Genomic DNA, 17,692 nt, shown 5'->3' with positions numbered 1-17,692 from the left:
TCTTGACTGGGCCTCCCTGTAAATATAGCTTGTGATTTTTTTCCAGCATCTGCGCCAGATGTTTTCAGCCAACCAGCGCCCATCAGCTTCAGTGAGTGGGAGGAATCCGAGCAGCGGAGGATGATGCTTATGGCTGTCACATCCCGAGGACCACCAGCGACACTTCAAATGTGTGATGTTAAGAGCTACTGCGGCAAATAAACGATGGTCTCGGTTGGCGTTTTCGTGGGGCTCATAGTGGGTACGTATAAGGACCTGAGGCGACGACACTGGGAGAAATACTCCTTCTCTTCCGTTGGATGATAGCTAGCCTGCTGGCTAACGGAATAGCTCTCGTTCTCATTACATCATATGGATAAACTGACTGGCGGTTAATCGTTATTCAAAGCTGCAGAGACGGTATATCAACTGTACTACGTGAAAGAGACTTTAATATAGGAGATTCCACTAATAATATATTATTTTATACATACTATAGCTAAATGCCAACAATATTAATACACTTGGTTCTGAACAACAGGACTGTCTTGTACGATTACGATGCCGTTTTTCTTAGTTAATGATTTTATGACTATTTTTTCCTTCTGTTATTCCTGTTTTGTCCGTTGTAAAAGCCGTAATAGTTGGTTCTGTCAGTGGCATATACGGACAATCCCGGGCTTTAATCGACTCCAAACAGAGAACTGTGTTTCAGAGAGGCGGTGAGTGATTGCGAAGAATGGCTGTGTCTCAAACACTAGCATGCTGCCCACCTAGTAGCGGTGGGGATTGTGATTCATCCCAGTGACTCGAATCTTTTGAATCGGTTCTGCAGGTTATGCTACATAATTTATGTTTTAATTTTTGTTTACAGTAAAAAAAATAATAGGAAACCCTGAAAAAAACTGTGACAACTGTGAATTGCTGAAGATATATAACAATAATAATCAACTAAGGTACTTTAAAAAGGAGGGATGTACAGCATATGAGTCATGTGAACTAGAGTGATTCATTCTCTTAAAATATTCATTCAGCACACTGATTCATTCATGAACTACTTATACAGTAGGTTTGGGCATTTGGCATGCATACCCAAAGTGGTGCATGTGATGTTCGAAATGCTGACTAGGTAGGCAGCTCACTAGATTTTGAGACAAAGCCAATGTGTTTGAAGCGATCATAACACACGCACAGCACTTTGCCGTGCAAAGCTTTTTGGGCTTAACACCTGCCAACCTGCTGAATCGCCAACCTATATAATTCACCTTCCTCTTGACTCTTTTGAAGTAGAAGGGGAAGAACTAGGCTACTTCTTTAACAAACCTACTTTTTGTGTATTATAACATGCAGTAGCCCAGTTATTCAACCTCTAATACATAACATGTTTTTTTTTAAATGCTTACAGTTTCACATAAACATTTTGATGTGCATAATACATTTACAAATTTTATGTCAAGTATTATCCACTTCTTCAAATGTATTAAAATTAAAATCGGTATTACCTGATAAATGGACGGCTTGAGAAAAGCATTCACTCACTTCACCTTGAGTGTGTTCCTGGCTACAGCTTAGTCATGACAGGCTGACCCAGTTTGTGCATAACATTGACTTCCAGGCGCAGTACTTTGAACAGTTTGACGTATTCTCAATCCTGCAATTAGTCTGCACTGTTTTTTTTCCCCCAATGAATTGTGAAGTGCATGAATTCCCCCTTGACCGGAAAGGAGAAGTCAGCACAGCGCTGATTCGACAGTTCAGTAGGACATCCCTGGCTGTGTCACGGAAAGGCAGGGAGCGAAAGAGAAAGTGTGGCACATGATGAATATCTTGATTTGGCCCACCCAAGGTCAGCCCATAAAATCATAAACTAAGATTAGCCATTTCCACTGCAGGGCCCGTCTGAAATTTGTGCGTGTGTTTGCGCATGTGCGTGTTCGTTCTGCCATTACTTAGTGTCGCAAAGTTTGGCATTAACCATTAATGGTTGATCCATTAGCATATAGTGTTGTGCATCACCTTTAGTTTACCTTGAGTTCACAGTATTCAAATCATTTTATAAACCCTGGGATGTGGTTTTGTCGCTATTGGGTTTATATCAGGCTCTGGGCTAAGGCCGTCCTCAGGGTGACAGAATAAACCATCTGGCACTCCAATTATTCAAAGCATGCATCTGTGACCCCATGTGCACAAAACTACAGCCATCAACACCCCAGAAACAGATCAATACCTCCACGTGGATAAAACCGTTAGTAATGACACAGCTGTTCAACAAGCCCCTACAGTGCATTAATGTTTGCATTCAGTGTGGTTTGCTGTGATCTCTGCGTATTAAAGTAGATCTTTGCATAGTTTTAAAGCCTGTTCACACCAAAATGAATGTTCGGAGCAATCAAACAACACTGAATCCACAAGTACAGAGAGTGCTGGTTTCAGACTCTTCCTCTGGTATTTGCTGTTGCGTATCAAAATAGTCTGTTTTGAGCTAAGTTTTGTCACAATTCTGCATAGGTGACCAGAAGTCAGTGAAGTCTTATTGGTTGGATGGTTTTCTTCTCAGAGTGACGGGAAACAGAATCAAACAACTTTAAATAAAAAAATACTGTCACATTGACAGCATGTGACTAGTTGTGTTGGCCTGAACAGATGCATTCATTCACCTTAAAGCATAATTTCATAACTCATTAAATTATGAATTATGCTTGCTTATAGTTATGTGCATACATTGTCTACATTTCTTTAGTAATAAATTAACTAAAGAATTTATTCAAATGAGGTAACACAAAAAATCTGTATAATGCAGGTTGCATGACTCAGTTTCGCTTGAATCAGCTTTTTAAAATTGTAAAAGTGTGCTAGTCTGCACTGCTTTTTTGAATATAGCCAGTACCCTGTTGTAATATCCCATTATAAATATCAATTGATCATTATTCGATAATTTGCTACATCAGTAATCACTAGAAAATGTACATGAACATTGCGTTTACAGCCAGCTCCCTTTGCACCAATAATATCATAATATTAATTGTGCTGACTTTTTTGAATAAGGCAAAATTTACCAAGAAAAAAATATTTAAAAAAATATTAATTTAAATACAAATGTAAATACAGTCATTTGCATATAATAACCAATAATAATATTTAAATATTTCTTAAAATATATATTTGATAAATAATACTAAAATATAAAATGCTAAAAGTCAATTTAAAGTGCTATTTAAAAACAACATTTATTTTGTTCATTTAAACAAATGTAAATACAAATATTTATATTAAAATATATTGAAATATACTTATCCTTTGATACACATTATATACTCTTATAGACATTATGCATGCTGTGTGTGTGTGTGTGTGTGTGTGTGTGTGTGTGTGTGTGTGTGTGTGTGTGTGTGTGTGAATTTACGGGGTAAGCTGGTTTTAATCACAGGACAGTTTTCTTTATTGATGTATCAAAAGATTATTTTATCTTTATGTGTTCATATTTATGTCAGCTCTCTTTGTGTAATCCCTTGGTTTTTGCTGTTCTGACCTGCTTAATATGTTTGAGCAACCTTCAGCCTTCATGTAAGCACATGCTCTGCCTTGAGTGATGTACTAGAAGCAGTTTGTATCTGAAAGCTTGAAGAGATCTGGTGTTTCTGTAGTGCATGGCTGCAGTAGCTTTCTCCCAGTGTAGCACACTCCCCTGTGGAGATTTAAAACCAGCTTCCCCCCAGCTAGAGAAAAGAAAGAGACTGTAAAAGCATGCTGGTTTACCATCTCTCCAGTATCTATTATGAACCACTGAGCGCTTTTCTTTTAAATAATGCTTGAACGGGGAGTATGTGTGTATTTGTTGCACCAGTGAAAGGGGTTTAATGTGCAGAGCGAGGGATGGGGGGATGGCATGTGAGAGGTGCGTTGAGCGTTTGAGATTGTGACTCATTGGTACTACCGTCCTGATAGGCCTGATACCCAAGACACACTTACCCACTCGCTCACATAACACATTCTCACACACTCCCACACAGATGATCAGTGGGAGTATACTTGAGTAAAAGCTTTTTAAATTTTACTCGAGTGAAAGTACAAAAGTACTCAATTTCTTTATGTACTTAAGTAAAAAAGTACTGATAGATTTATTTTGCAATTTTATATAGACTAGTTAATTTAATTTTATATTACCACATATTTTTTGTAATCCTACTGCTCAAAATACCTGGGATTAGGAAAATATAATTATATTTTCATAATGATTTGTTTTCTTCACAAACCTTGTCTGTGGTGTTAAAACACCCTGGCCAAATGCCCCCAGAGGGCATCACTTCCCACTTTTATAATTACTGTACTTACCATGTTCTGAACATCACATCCTTTCTTTTTTGCTCAGATGTAATCTATCTAGGTGGTTGAAAAAAAAAAATTTGGACTTTATATCCCAAACATTCCTCAATTTAGCACCAGCAAGCTTGTAGACAGCATCAGCTAACAATATTTACTTATTTTCAGTATGGTTATGAATAAACATTCATATCTGTCTACTGGGCTAGTTGATCTAAACAATATAAAAATGTATATTGTTGATAAACAATATAAAAACAGACGTCACATAGGGCTAAATGCGTAGCATTTTAATAAAACTGCTAACGTTACAGCAGCGGGGAATATGAACGTGCATGAGTTATTTTATTTAATCTGTGTTATTTTAATGTTTCGTTTTTGACCTAAAACATAGATTGACATTGATCAGTCTGCATTCAAGCATTTCAGTGGGCTTAAATAGATCACCTTTTACAGCCGATTTAGTTCACAAACAACTGACAGTTTTGACCTAAATATGATTTTCAGTAACAATAATTAATCCTAAAATTCGACATTAGTAACTTACTTTTCGCAGCATTAGTTGCGCGCGCACGCTCACGAGATCTCCCAGTTCAGTTCCCTGGAGACTCGCTCTAAACGGTTCATTTGAATCAGTGAGTTGTCGACTCGAGAACAGCTGCAATCGGATCATTCCAATTCGTGAATGAATCGTTTGTTTCGATTTGCGAACCAATTTAACAGGTTCATTGAAAAGAATCAGTTTGTTCATGAATCAGATACTGCTTCTGCGTCTCGGAGCACGTGATGTATTATAAGGAGTAACGATATGTTTTATGAAATGTAGTGAAGTAAAAAGTACGATCTTTTGCTTTGGAATGTAGTGAAGTAAAAGTAAAAGTTACTCAAAATAAAACTACTCCAGTAAAGTACAGATACTTGAAAAATGTACTTAAGTATAGTAACGAAGTAAAGCTACTTCGTTACGGACCACCACTGCAGATGATTTTTAGAAGAAAGAAACACACCCTGTTATATAAACGCATAAATATACATAAATAAATATACAAGAAATAATAAATACAAGTTAAAATAGAGAGTTGACATTAGAGTACTGGAAAAGGAATGCAAAGATAATCACTGTTAAGCTTTTCTAAATTATATCCATAAATTATAACATTATTTGTTATGTCTGTCTATTATGAAACAACAAAATCTTATTTATTTATTTAAATTAAGTTACTATGAAAATGTTATGTTTTGTTTTATTTAAGAGTTTTTGATAAAAGTCTCTCATGCTCACCAAGTCTGCATTTATTCTAAAATCTAAAATAAAGTAAAAGCTGTAATACTGTGAAATATTATTACAATTTAAATAATTATTCTATTTTAATGTCATTTATTCATGTGATGGCAAAACTGAATTTTCAGCAGCCATTACTCCAGTTTTCAATGTCACATGATCCTCAGGAAATTATCAATGTTAAATAAAATTGTGCTGCTTAAAATTTTTGTTTTATAAATGTCTTTACTGTCAATTTTGATCATAATGTATCCTTGCTGAATAGAAGTATTAATTTATTTTCAAAAAATCATACTGAATGTGTGTATTAGTGCTGTCAAACGATAACCTATAATCGCGATTAATGCTATACAAAATTTAAAAACATTTTGTTATACATATATTAACATGTAAATATTTATATTCATAGAATATTATATATAAATATACTTAATATATATAAAAAATTCTTAAATATATACATGCATGGGACAGTCGTGGCCTAATGGATAGAGAGTTGGACTTGTAACCTGAAGGCCGCGGGTTCGAGTCTCAGGTCTGGCAGGGACTGTAGGTGGGGGAAGTGAATAACTCTCTCCACCCTCAATACCACGACTGAGGTGAGACCCTTGAGCAAGGCACTGAACCCCCAACTGCTCCCTGGGCGCCGCAGCATTGGCTGCCCACTGCTCCGGGTGTGTGTTCACTACTGTGTGTACACTTGGATGGGTTAAAAGCAGAGCACAAATTCCGAGTATGGGTCACCATACTTGGCCACACACCACTTCCCTTATAAATATATAGTGCACACACATATTATGTAAACAAAGACTTTTATTTTTGATGCCATTAATTGCAATTAATCGTTTGACAGCACTAGGGTGTATATGATTGTTTTCTAACTGCTATTTTTTTTGTCTGTGCAGATGTTTTACTGTTTACAGTAAGGTAATTCTGTCTGCCACATTACACTGCATTTAATATATTTGTCATTTCTGTCCGCACCAGTGGTCACCATCCTCTCGAAGTCGCACGCCGACCGCAACGTCTATCCTTCTGCTGGAGTGCTTTTCGTTCATGTGCTAGAGAGGGAATACTTTAAAGGAGAGTTCCCACCATATCCAAAAGCAGGTATATTTACTCCACTATTTACTACTTAATAATATGCCTTTACAGCTACTTTGTAAAATACTGCACACCAAACATATTAATATCAGTTTACATGTCTATCTTCTAAGGAAACATGGCACATGATAAATATAAAGTACATTTCTCTACATAATCGTTTTATTTTTTGGCACAGGCTGTCATACCTTATTGCTTAAATATAGAAATTATCCTTCATTTCAGGTGATTCGAGTAACGACCCCATCACATTTAACACCAACCTCAAAGGCTATCCAGACAGGCCTGGATGGCTGCGTTACATTCAAAGAACCCCTCATAGTGATGGAGTCCTCTATGGCTCACCAACCACTGATCATGTGGGCAAGCCGACCATCATCGAGGTGTGCTATCATGTATAAACACATCTGATCTCATACACTACCGTTTAAACGTTTTGGGTCAGTAAGGTTTTCTTTGAAATAAATTAATACTTTTATTCAGCAAGGATACATTAAATTGACAGTAAAGCCTCAAATAAATGCTGTTCAGAAACATTTAAAAAATCATACCGACCCAGCTTTTGAATAGTAGTGTATAGCTTTTATTTTCGTATAAATAAATCTAATAATTTTCTGCTAGGAAAGTAGAAGGTAACAGGGCAGAGTTGAATTTGTATGCAAAAGTATGCTTATCTCCTCTTTGTGTATTGTTCAGGCTTTAGATTCATGTAAGGATTTGGGTTTGTTATTCTTCTTTACCCTTGAGAAACTGTATGTGTTTGCATCTGGTTCTGACATCCTCTGCATGGCATGAATGTAAAGCTGCCCTGAGCCAGGCTTAAACTTTCCCTCTTGCGTGTTGCAGATTACCGCGTATAATAAACGAACTTTTGAAACTGCCAGGCACAACTTGGTCATAAACATCATGTCTACAGAAGGTGAGAGCCAAGAACAGTTTTGATTTGGCAAATCTCATTATAACATACAGCCATACGCTCAAAGAAATACTCTGTTGTTTGACTGAAAACCTTAATATGGAGAATAATCCTAAAGTATGGAAAACATGTCATTTTAAGATTCATGAATCTACCCAGCCAGACGTTAATATTTTTTGTAATATTGTTATTTTTTGAGGATATTTTAAACAGGTAATAGTGTTGTTTATTTTAACAGCTTATTTAGTGTATTCACCACATTATATGTAGCAAAATATTCACTAAGGCAGATGTGCTTTATGTTTATATTAAATGCTATGAGATTCTCCTTTCCTGATCTGTGTTTAGCTTTAAGATGAGCAACTGTTTCTGTGCAGATGTGACCTTACTGTGACGCAGTCCACCATCTGCCATAAAGAGACACTTCAACATGACAGCCTTATTATCCAACTGTTATGTAACCTAGTTTGGATTACTTCTAATTGCATACAGGAAAATATGTTCATGTCTTTCCTCTCTTGCTTTCTGGCAGAATTTCCTCTGCCCTATCAGGCTGAGTTCTTCATCAAGAACATGAATGTTGAGGAGATGTTGGCCAGTGAGGTGCTGGGAGATTTTCTCGGTGCGGTCAAGAACGTGTGGCAACCGGAGAGACTCAATGCCATCAACATCACTTCAGCGTTGGACCGGGGCGGACGAGTGCCATTACCCATCAATGACCTGAAAGAGGGGTGAGATCTAAATATACACTGAAAAAAATTGTATTAGTGGCTCAGAACTTGTGGTATAAATCAACAAATATGAAGTAGCAGTAGTGTATATTCTGGCTAATCTTTATTATGCTAACAAGTGGTTTAGTAACTGTATAAACTGCAGTATTATTCAAATGAATTCATTCTTGAAAAAAAAGGGAGAAATTTTTTTTCCCAGAAGGCAGAAGAACAGTGCATATTGGCCTGTGAATTTACGTAAGAGGCTGCCCTTCTCGGTTCACATTTCTTTAGAGAAATTCCCTCATGCGTTGGCATAGGTTGTTCATCAAATATTCATGTCCTCTTTCAGAAGATAAAATGTTCCAGATAAAGCATTTTAGGAGCTCTTGGTTAGAGCAGAGAACACTCATATTGACAGATAGAAGACGTATATCAGGGCTTGGCATTAAGCATTCTCATGTGGTAGTCCTTCGGACAAGTAAATTTGTCATTTACTTGTCCAAGTATAAAAGTTACTTGCCCGGAGAGAGAATTTGTTTTTTTAAAATTGACTTATAAATATAATTATTTAACACATTTAGTTTATTTAGTTAGATTTCTCGTTTTAAATAAAATAATGAAAAAAATAATAAAGTGTGATAAAAGTGTTGTATTTAAAAATAAAAAGGGAGTATTAATTACAAATACAATTATTTTATTTTATTTTAAACTTAAAAATTAAATGCTAATATTTACTTCTTTATATATGAATTTTCAAACTTAAATTTTAAATATTTTAATTAGAGTTCAGTTTAATCAGACAATTAGTAAAATAAGACATTTAGGCTGTTACCAAACAAATGAAATCAGTATCAACAAAATTCATCTTTGTAATGTAGAGGAAACACAGAAACTGCATCTGAAGTGGAATAGATATATTTACCCACTGTTTAATGCAGCTCTGAGGGACATGTGATGCTTTAATCTGCAGTTACAAATGAATAAATAATGTTTTGATTCATAAAACGATGAAAACTGATATTTGAAGTTATTTAAAAATTTTTAAAATACTGTAAATGTGAAATTAAAACCACCAGTAGGTGTCATCAAGTTACTGTTAATAAGTGATTCATTGCGACTGAACCGAATCATTTAAACGGTTGATTCATTCAGGAACGAAACGCGTCATGTTGCTCAGAGACGCAGAACAGTGCTGTGGCTGTGTTTGGAATTATTTGTGTTGGTGAAACAGAGCAAAAACAGGAAATATGGTGTCTAAAACGTAAGTCTCTTAATGTTAACTTCTTGTTTATTGAACTGTTATAAAATCACATTTGTAATCATGATGGTTTTTGGAGCAAAAAAAAAAAACCGGCGCTCGATCTTCGTGTGAAATTATATGAAATTATTTAAATATATACATTTTCTTCTCCCATATCTTGAATTTTCTGATAATTCTTCATGCAGTGAAAGGACGCACTCGCACGTGAGCTAGTCTAACCTAGACGACTTTACGTAATGTATGCGTGCGCTCTGGGTGTTTTGATTCTTGCAGTACACTCGATAAAACAACGAAATGATCACAAACGATATATATAATAACACCCCTATAACAAAGGCTATATCATAAATAAAGGCAGTTATTATTGTTTTTGGTATTGACTTTTTCAAGTCACTTGTCCGATTGGGCAAGTAAATTTCTCTTTCACTTGCCCGACCAAAACATTCACTTGTCCTGGACAAGCGGACACGCGTTAATGTCCAGCCCTGTATATTGTCTATCTAGTGCTATCGTCGTCAAAGCCTTTATGCTGTATTTCTGTACAGCATAGTTACGTCGAGTGTTAATTCACTGTCAAACTCAGCTTAAAAATTTATGAACATCATGCATAAAGCCTTGCCCTTCAGTGAGCTTCTGTGAAATTGGCAGTGTGCATGTGATGGTGGGAGCAGACGTGCAGTTCTCATCGTGCCTTCGAGAGGTGGAGACCCCACAGAACCAGCTGCGCTGCAGTCAGGAGATGGAGCCCATCATCAGCTGCGATAAGAAGTTCAGAGCTCAGTTTCACATCGACTGGTGCAAGATCTCGCTGGTGAGCGCCACATCTCTAGCTCTGATTTGGAATGAGATCCACCATGAGAGGCCGCTGTTGTGTGCAAATTAACATGACATTTACTTTTAGAGTCACTTTTTTTTTCGTATGTACAGGATGCATGTTTATTTTTATAATTTTATTAAATTTTTCCATTATCTTAAAGCAGATATTATTCCAACTTTACTTACAACCTAATCCAACAATAGCCATCTTTTGGTTTAAGAAACATTTAGCTATATGTGTTAAAAGTAACTGTTAGCAGACTTAAAGAGAAAAACAACATCATAACATTTAAATGAGCATTTAATAGAAGTCAGACTTTTATGATCCCCATCATTATTATGGAAGCATATGTGTAGCTAAATTCAATTTGAAATGTAATATGCAAAATGGCAATGCAAAATGTAAAATGGCAATGTATTTCTGTATTTAAATTGACATTTTCCCATTCATATGTGCAACATTTAGTGTAAAATGAAAATTAAATTATATCATTTAAATTTGCCATTTTCTCCACACTATTTTTGATATGCTAATTAAAAACATATTTTAAAGCTTTATAAGTTGCAAAATGAAAATGTATTACCCAAATTGATTAGATATGTTTAACATGTACAAGCAAAAACTGTAGCAAAATTATAATTTAAATGCTGTTTTTCCTAAATGCATTTAGACTTAGGGGTAGGACACTTGGGATTGCATTTTCATCGTGATACCGCGTGAGCCAAAGGTGCAGCAAAAGGGCAGCAAAATGGTGATTTAAATGTCTTTTATTTTTCTTAAATGCATTGACACTTACATATATGATATTTCAATTGTATTTTCATTACATATCCCGTGATGAATATAGTTTTAAGTCATTGTGGATTTGAAAATGCATTTCGAGCCGAGCACGCCCCCTAGCAGTCATTCATTATATCAAGGCAGGGCTCAGCAACAGGACACACGATAGGTCAACATTCACCATTAACCAAACGCTTTTCACCTGCCTCAACATCTCTCACTGTGTACACTCGGATTGATGCACAGAAGCAAATTGACCCCCTCCCAGACAAATCCACAATGACTAAACTATTTTCATCGCGGGATATTTAATGAAAATGCAATTGAAATATCATATATGTAAGTGTCAATGCATTTAAGAAAAATAAAAGACATTTAAATCACCATTTTGCTGCCCTTTTGCTGCACCTTTGGCTCACGCGGTATCACAATGAAAATGCAATCCTAAATGCAAGTCTAAATGCATTTAGGAAAAACAGCATTTAAATTATAATTTTGCTACAGTTTTTGCTTGTACATGTTAAACATATCTAATCAATTTGGGTAATACATTTTCATTTTGCAACTTATAAAGATTTAAAATATGTTTTTAATTAGCATATCAAAAATAGTGTGGAGAAAATGGCAAATTTAAATGATATAATTTAATTTTCATTTTGCACTAAATGTTGCACATATGAATGGGAAAATGTCAATTTAAATACAGAAATACATTGCCATTTTACATTTTGCATTGCCATTTTGCATATTACATTTCAAATTGAATTTAGCTACACATATGCTTCCATACATTATTGAATATGATTATTTTCACAATATTTAAAGCAGAAGTGTAATTATATTAATTATAATTTCATAAAAGTTGAGATAAAGCTAGAGATAAAGTAAATAGAAGCTTAATATCAGACATTAAACCATAGTCAGCAAAATATTGGACATTTACCAAATTAGTACTTTTTTCAGCACATTAAAGACATTTATAATTTGAAATTCTATTTCAAATAAATGTTCTGTGGAACTTTCTACTCATCAAAGAATCCTGAAAAACGCATTATGGTTTCCACAAAACACATTGATAATAATAGGATGTTCTTCTTAAGCAACAAATCAGCATATTAGAATAATTTGTGAAGGATCATGTGACACTTAAGTAATGGCTGCTGATAATTTGGCTTTGGCATCACATTAATAAAATAATTATTAATTAATAACTCATTTAAAATTAATATAAAATATATTAAAATTGAAAACAGTTATTTTAAGTTGTAAAAATGTCACAATTGTGACTGTACTGTTTTTATCAAATGAATGCAGCCATGGTGAGTATAAGAGAAAATAAGTTTTTATTTTTAATTTTTTTTAAAAAACCCATTTGCACTCAAATTTTGCAGGAAATGTAATGTAGTTATTCTCTAACCATGTCACGTGTGTATTTATGCTGAGCCCAGTTTGTCTTTGTTCTTGAAGGTGGACATCACTAAGGTTGTTCCTGTGCACAGTAACCGTCCAGACCTGGGCACAGGTGTGCTGCCGGACATCGGCGAGTACAACCCGCCTTCTGAGTTACTGAAAAGTAGAGACTATTTCGCTGACTTCCTGATCACCCTGGCGGTGCCCTCAGCTGTCGCCCTGGTCCTCTTCATCATCCTCGCCTACTCCATGTACTGCCGACGGGAAGGGGTGTAAGTGTGCTGTGCTAAACTCTTGGTGAAAGTGAAACACACAAGCAAGCGCAAATCTCCTCATATGCACTTAATACTTGTAATTAATGTGCGTTGTTTAATAATCACAATTTAAATGATGAATTACACTGAACAAAATTATAAACACAACACTTTTGTTCTTGCCCCCATTTTTCATGAGCTGAACTCAAAGATCTAAGACTTTTTCTATGTACACAAAAGGCCTATTTCTCTCAAATATTGTTCACAAATCTGTCTAAATCTGTGTTAGTGAGCACTTCTCCTTTGCCGAGATAATCCATCCACCTCACAGGTGTGGCATATCAAGATGCTGATTAGACAGCATGATTATTGCACAGGTGTGCCATAGGCTGGCCACAATAAAAGGCCACTCTAAAATGTACAGTTTTATTGTAGTGGGGGGGGGTCCGAAAACCTGTCAGTATCTGGTGTGACCACCATTTTCCTCACGCAGTGCAACACATCTCCTTCACAAGGAGTTGATCAGGTTGTCCACTCCTCTTCAATGGCTGTGCAAAGTTGCTGGATATTGGCAGGAACTGGAACATGCTGTCGTATACGCTGATCCAGAGCATCCCAAACATCCTCAATGGGTGACATGTCCAGTGAATATGCTGGCCATACAAGAACTGGGATGTTTTCAGCTTCCAGGAATTGTGTACAGATCCTCGCCACATGGGGCTGTGCATTATCATGCTGCAACATGAGGTGATGGTCGTGGATGAATGGCACAACAATGGGCCTCAGGATCTCGTCACTGTATCTCTGTGCATTCAAAATGCCATCAATAAAATGCACCTGTGTTTGTTGTCCATAACATACGCCTGCCCATACCATAACCCCACCGCCACCATGGGCCACTCAATCCACAACGGTGACATCAGCAAACTGCTCTCCCACACGACGCCATACACACTGTCTGCCTGTACAGTGAAAACCGGGATTCATCCGTGAAGAGAACACCTCTCCAAAGTGCCAGACGCCATCGAATGTGAGCATTTGACCACTGCACGAACTGCAGTCAGGTCGAGACCCCGATGAGGACAACGAGCATGCAGATGAGCTGCCCTGAGACGGTTTCTGACAGTTTGTGCAGAAATTCTTTGGTTATGCAAACCAAAAGACATGGGTGGCTGGTCTCAGACGATTTTGGAGGTGAAGATGCTGGATGTGGAGGTCCTGGGCTGGTGTGGTTACACGTGGTCTGCGGTTGTGAGGCCGGTTGGATATACTGCCAAATTCTCTGAAACGCCTTTGCAGACGGCTTATGGTAGAGAAATGAACATTTAATTCACGGGGAACAGCTCTGGTGGACATTCCTGCAGTCAGCATGCCAATTGCATGCTCCCTCATAACTTTTGACATCTGTGGCATTGTGCTGTGTGATAAAACTGCACATTTTAGAGTGGCCTTTTATTGTGGCCAGCCTAAGGCACACCTGTGCAATAATCATGCTGTCTAATCGGCATCTTGATATGCCACACCTGTGAGGTGGATGGATTATCTCGGCAAAGGAGAAGTGCTCACTAACACAGATTTAGACAGATTTGTGAACAATATTTGAGCGAAATAGGTGTTTTGTGTACATAGAAAAAGTCTTAGATCTTTGAGTTCAGCTCATGAAAAATGGGGGCAAAAACAAAAGTTTTGCGTTTATAATTTTGTTCAGTGTACTTTTTGATCATAATAAACCATGTAGTGCCAGTACAGCATCTTTTAAATAAGTTAAGTGAAGATCTTGAGGGCTTTTCTAGAATGTCAAAGTCTGAAAAATGGAGTCGCATCCCTGCCAAAAAGCAGCTTACCATCTTCATCAAGCATCAGTTTTTTTCACAATTTAATCATTAACTGAAACGCACTCAGTCCAAAGGTTCCATCTGTTGTATTTAGAGCCATTCCGGCAGATGTTTGCTCTTCATTATCAGCCAATCCCAGTGTGTTTCCTGATGATGTCACCCACCATCAGAGCTACCACCGCAGCCTGAAGGAGACCCCTGCATCACCAGACTTCAGTTGATCCATTCACACCCCTCCATTCCCTTCCTGACTCGCTCTCCATTGGCTTTTGTGTGGTTGTCTTTAACTATTAATGTTAGAATTTAATTCAGTCATTTTGTTTTGTTTCTAGGGAAAAAAGAAACATGCAAACACCAGAGTAAGTGTTCCCTCTCCTGTGGTCTTGGCTTTTTCTTTCTCCTTTTCAAACCTTTTTTCCTTTCTTTGGATAGGTTTCCCTTTTTTTTCTTCCCTATGTTTTGTTATCTCAAATCCTTCATCATGGTCACATCTTCATTTCCATCTCACTCATACAATCGCCTCTGTGTCTCCATGGTGTCATCAATGGGCAGCTGCTTCAGTGACAGAGATATATGATTATTATAATTGTATGAGGTAGTGTGGCAAAAGACATATATTCATCAAATAGCCCTGCAAAAATAGACAAATAACCCAATGTTATGCCTAGAACTTCAGATATTCTATATTATGCTTTTTATGCATATATTTGCTTTAAATAGTCATTTAGTTGCTCCTTCCATTCCCAGTATTCAGCTGGTTCACCACAGCTCCATTCAGAAGTCTACTAAGGAGCTTCGCAGCATGTCTAAGAACCGGGAGATTTCATGGCCTCTCTCGACACTGCCGGTCTTCCATCCTGTGAGCGGGGAGGTGGTGCCGCCCATCCATCCCGACAATTACGAGACCACCAGCATGCCGCTCATGCAGACGCAGACGTGAGTCTGTTACTTTTGCTTTAATCAAGAGTTTCTGGGTGGAAAGTAAGGTATAATTTGAGTTTGGAAATGGTGGATCTGGTTTAAGAAGAGTTGAGAAAGTAGGTTACTTTAATCCAGTGCTCTTTAAAAAACAAGCTTGAATCTCCCAGTGCCCTGGTATTAAATCACTGATGACTTGGAGAGATTAAAGCAGCTCAAACGTCACAACATATGTGTATTATCATATATACGACAGACCTAAAATGATGTGATAAGAAGAAAATTATAAAGAATTTAACAATCTTATCGATGCATAAATGATTTTTTTCATACTTTTAAAGAATGCATATTTTGAAAAAGAAATTCAGTTCCATTGCCAAGTGTGTAAATTTAAAAATTCTATTAATCGATTCTATTAATAATCATTTTAAAACAGTTCTCGCAGAAGATGTTTGCACAAATACAATGCAATAATTGGCTTTAATTTTATAACAACAGAATCAAAAATGTGAAAACATTAAAAAAAGTAACATTCTACTGACAAAAGACATTAATTTGTATCTTAATACAGTAACTATGTACTACATCAGTAACTACATCAATTTAAAGTAATAGATTACCCCAAAAGGAAAATTTTGTCATCATTTACTCACCCTCTTGTTGTTCCAAACCTGTATGAATTACGTATGTTCTATGAAAGTAAATGGCTATCAGTAACTGTTACTGTAGGTTACCCACAGTCTTCAAAATATCTTCTTTTGTGTTCAACAGAAGAAAGAAACTCATACAGGTTTGGAACAACTTGAGGGTGAGAAAATGATGACTGAATTTTTTCAAATTTGGGAAACGTTCACTTCTTTTTAGGATGTAAGCTAATGTTCGATTACTTAAAAAGAACAGACTTATTCGCAGATATTCATTCATGCACTGGTTGAGTTGACTTGTATTGAGTATCTTTTTTCGTTTCACTGATAAGAATCGACTCATTAGAGCCATTCGTTCAGGAGTCGGACACTGAACACAATGTTTCTTTTGCACTGTTGTAGAATAAGTGCATAAAAGTTTTTTTTGTTTGTTTTGTTTATACAAGACCTCTTAATACAACCGACCCTCATTATGCAGTTTTTTCTTAATGGAATCAGTTCTCCTTTCCTAAACCTAAACCTGCTAGTGATGAGCATCTTGGCCAAATCTTTGTGTTTGTCTTTATTTACAGAAATCTTCAAAATCAGATTCAAATACCACAGCAGCAGTCCTCTGGTAAGTGAAGCATTGAAAACTGATATCTAAGCTTTTCATCCCATTTATATGATCAGCACCTGATACCAGATAGCACAGAATAGATTTAAACATTTTCCTAAATTATCCATAAAAAATGAGGGCTGTGGTCATTTTCCTCACAGAGGAGATGTTAAATTGCAGTCTTGGCGCTTTAGTCTCTTTAATTGCTCTCTGGTGAACCCCAGTGTACACATAATGAACTGCCATCAGACGCCTGTGAAATCTCTTCCTGCCTAACATGCTGTTCATTCATTCATGCTAACAAAGGAGATAATTATTGTATGTCGACTTTTCGGAGGCTAGAGGCAAGTATTACTCTTTGCATCTGCGATAATGTGTTTAAAAAAAAAAAAAAGAACAACTATTTCACATTTCTAAAATGTTCCTCTCATTGTAGGTAAATGGTATTCCTGAGGAGAGAAAGGTGGCCGAAGCTCTAAACCTGTGATCACATGTGGCTTCACTTTTGTGCCCGTTTAATCTTGCCAAATGTGCATGTGTAGCTGTAGCTTCAAGCTCAATGCCTTTGTGTTCTCATGCACGTCTAAAAGTGCAGTAACCAAACATTATTCAGTGTCAGAACTAATGTTGAGATGGGCACACTAAAATAATACTTTAAAATACTATCCACATTAAACATGTTGTCAAATGTTCACATTTTTTTGTATGAGCCATTAATGGAGGCACATTACTGGGATCTGAACAAGTTGATATTGTCTGTTTTGTTCTTATATGAGCAAATGTGTTTTGATAAATAAATTAACACACTTGTCACTAAATAACAACACTGGCGTATGTTTGTTCTGGGGATGTGAGTGGAAG

At 36.5% G+C, this 17,692-nt stretch overlaps 2 protein-coding genes across 7 annotated transcripts in view; one reads left to right on the top strand and one right to left on the bottom strand.

Annotated features, from left to right (window-relative positions):
• The window catches only part of ppp1r9a (protein phosphatase 1, regulatory subunit 9A), a 63,431-nt gene extending 61,774 nt beyond the window's left edge, over window positions 1-1,657 (bottom strand). For all 3 annotated transcript variants that reach the window (XM_079380805.1, XM_079380807.1, XM_079380808.1), the window contains exon 1: window positions 1,482-1,657. The gene's annotated coding sequence lies outside the window, so the exon portion shown is untranslated. The remainder of the gene's footprint in view (window positions 1-1,481) is intronic.
• LOC306847071 (epsilon-sarcoglycan-like) lies at window positions 74-17,653 on the top strand. 4 transcript variants are annotated; one of them, XM_079380822.1, is made up of 13 exons: window positions 109-241; window positions 615-701; window positions 1,677-1,825; window positions 6,569-6,691; window positions 6,911-7,068; window positions 7,532-7,604; window positions 8,134-8,332; window positions 10,224-10,386; window positions 12,640-12,854; window positions 15,004-15,030; window positions 15,419-15,607; window positions 16,806-16,849; window positions 17,268-17,647. In XM_079380822.1, exons 3-13 carry the CDS (start codon window positions 1,795-1,797, stop codon window positions 17,282-17,284), a joined length of 1,239 nt encoding a protein of 412 aa, XP_079236948.1. In that variant the 5' UTR covers window positions 109-241; window positions 615-701; window positions 1,677-1,794; the 3' UTR covers window positions 17,285-17,647. The 4 variants fall into 4 exon arrangements, with proteins under 4 accessions (XP_079236947.1, XP_079236946.1, XP_079236945.1 ...); XM_079380820.1 differs by lacking the exons at window positions 615-701; window positions 1,677-1,825 and adding an exon at window positions 17,138-17,175 and having other exon boundaries at window positions 91-241; window positions 17,268-17,646; XM_079380819.1 differs by lacking the exon at window positions 1,677-1,825 and having other exon boundaries at window positions 91-241; window positions 17,268-17,646.
• Window positions 17,654-17,692: the final 39 nt, after the last annotated feature.

This window comes from Barbus barbus, assembly GCF_936440315.1.
Source record: "Barbus barbus genome assembly, chromosome: 27".
NCBI classification, from domain to species: Eukaryota; Metazoa; Chordata; class Actinopteri; order Cypriniformes; family Cyprinidae; genus Barbus; species Barbus barbus.
This window is presented reverse-complemented; position numbering and strand designations above follow the sequence as displayed.

What these genes read in the sequence shown, in the direction of transcription:
- LOC306847071 (XM_079380819.1), top strand. Translation starts at nt 205, where the DNA reads ATGGTCTCGGTTGGCGTTTTCGTGGGGCTCATAGTGG. An exon ending in TACTGCCGACGGGAAGGGGT is followed by an intron (nt 12,855 to 15,003) that starts GTAAGTGTGCTG and finishes TTTTGTTTCTAG; the next exon opens with GGAAAAAAGAAACATGCAAA. An exon ending in CCGCTCATGCAGACGCAGAC is followed by an intron (nt 15,608 to 16,805) that starts GTGAGTCTGTTA and finishes CTTTATTTACAG; the next exon opens with AAATCTTCAAAATCAGATTC.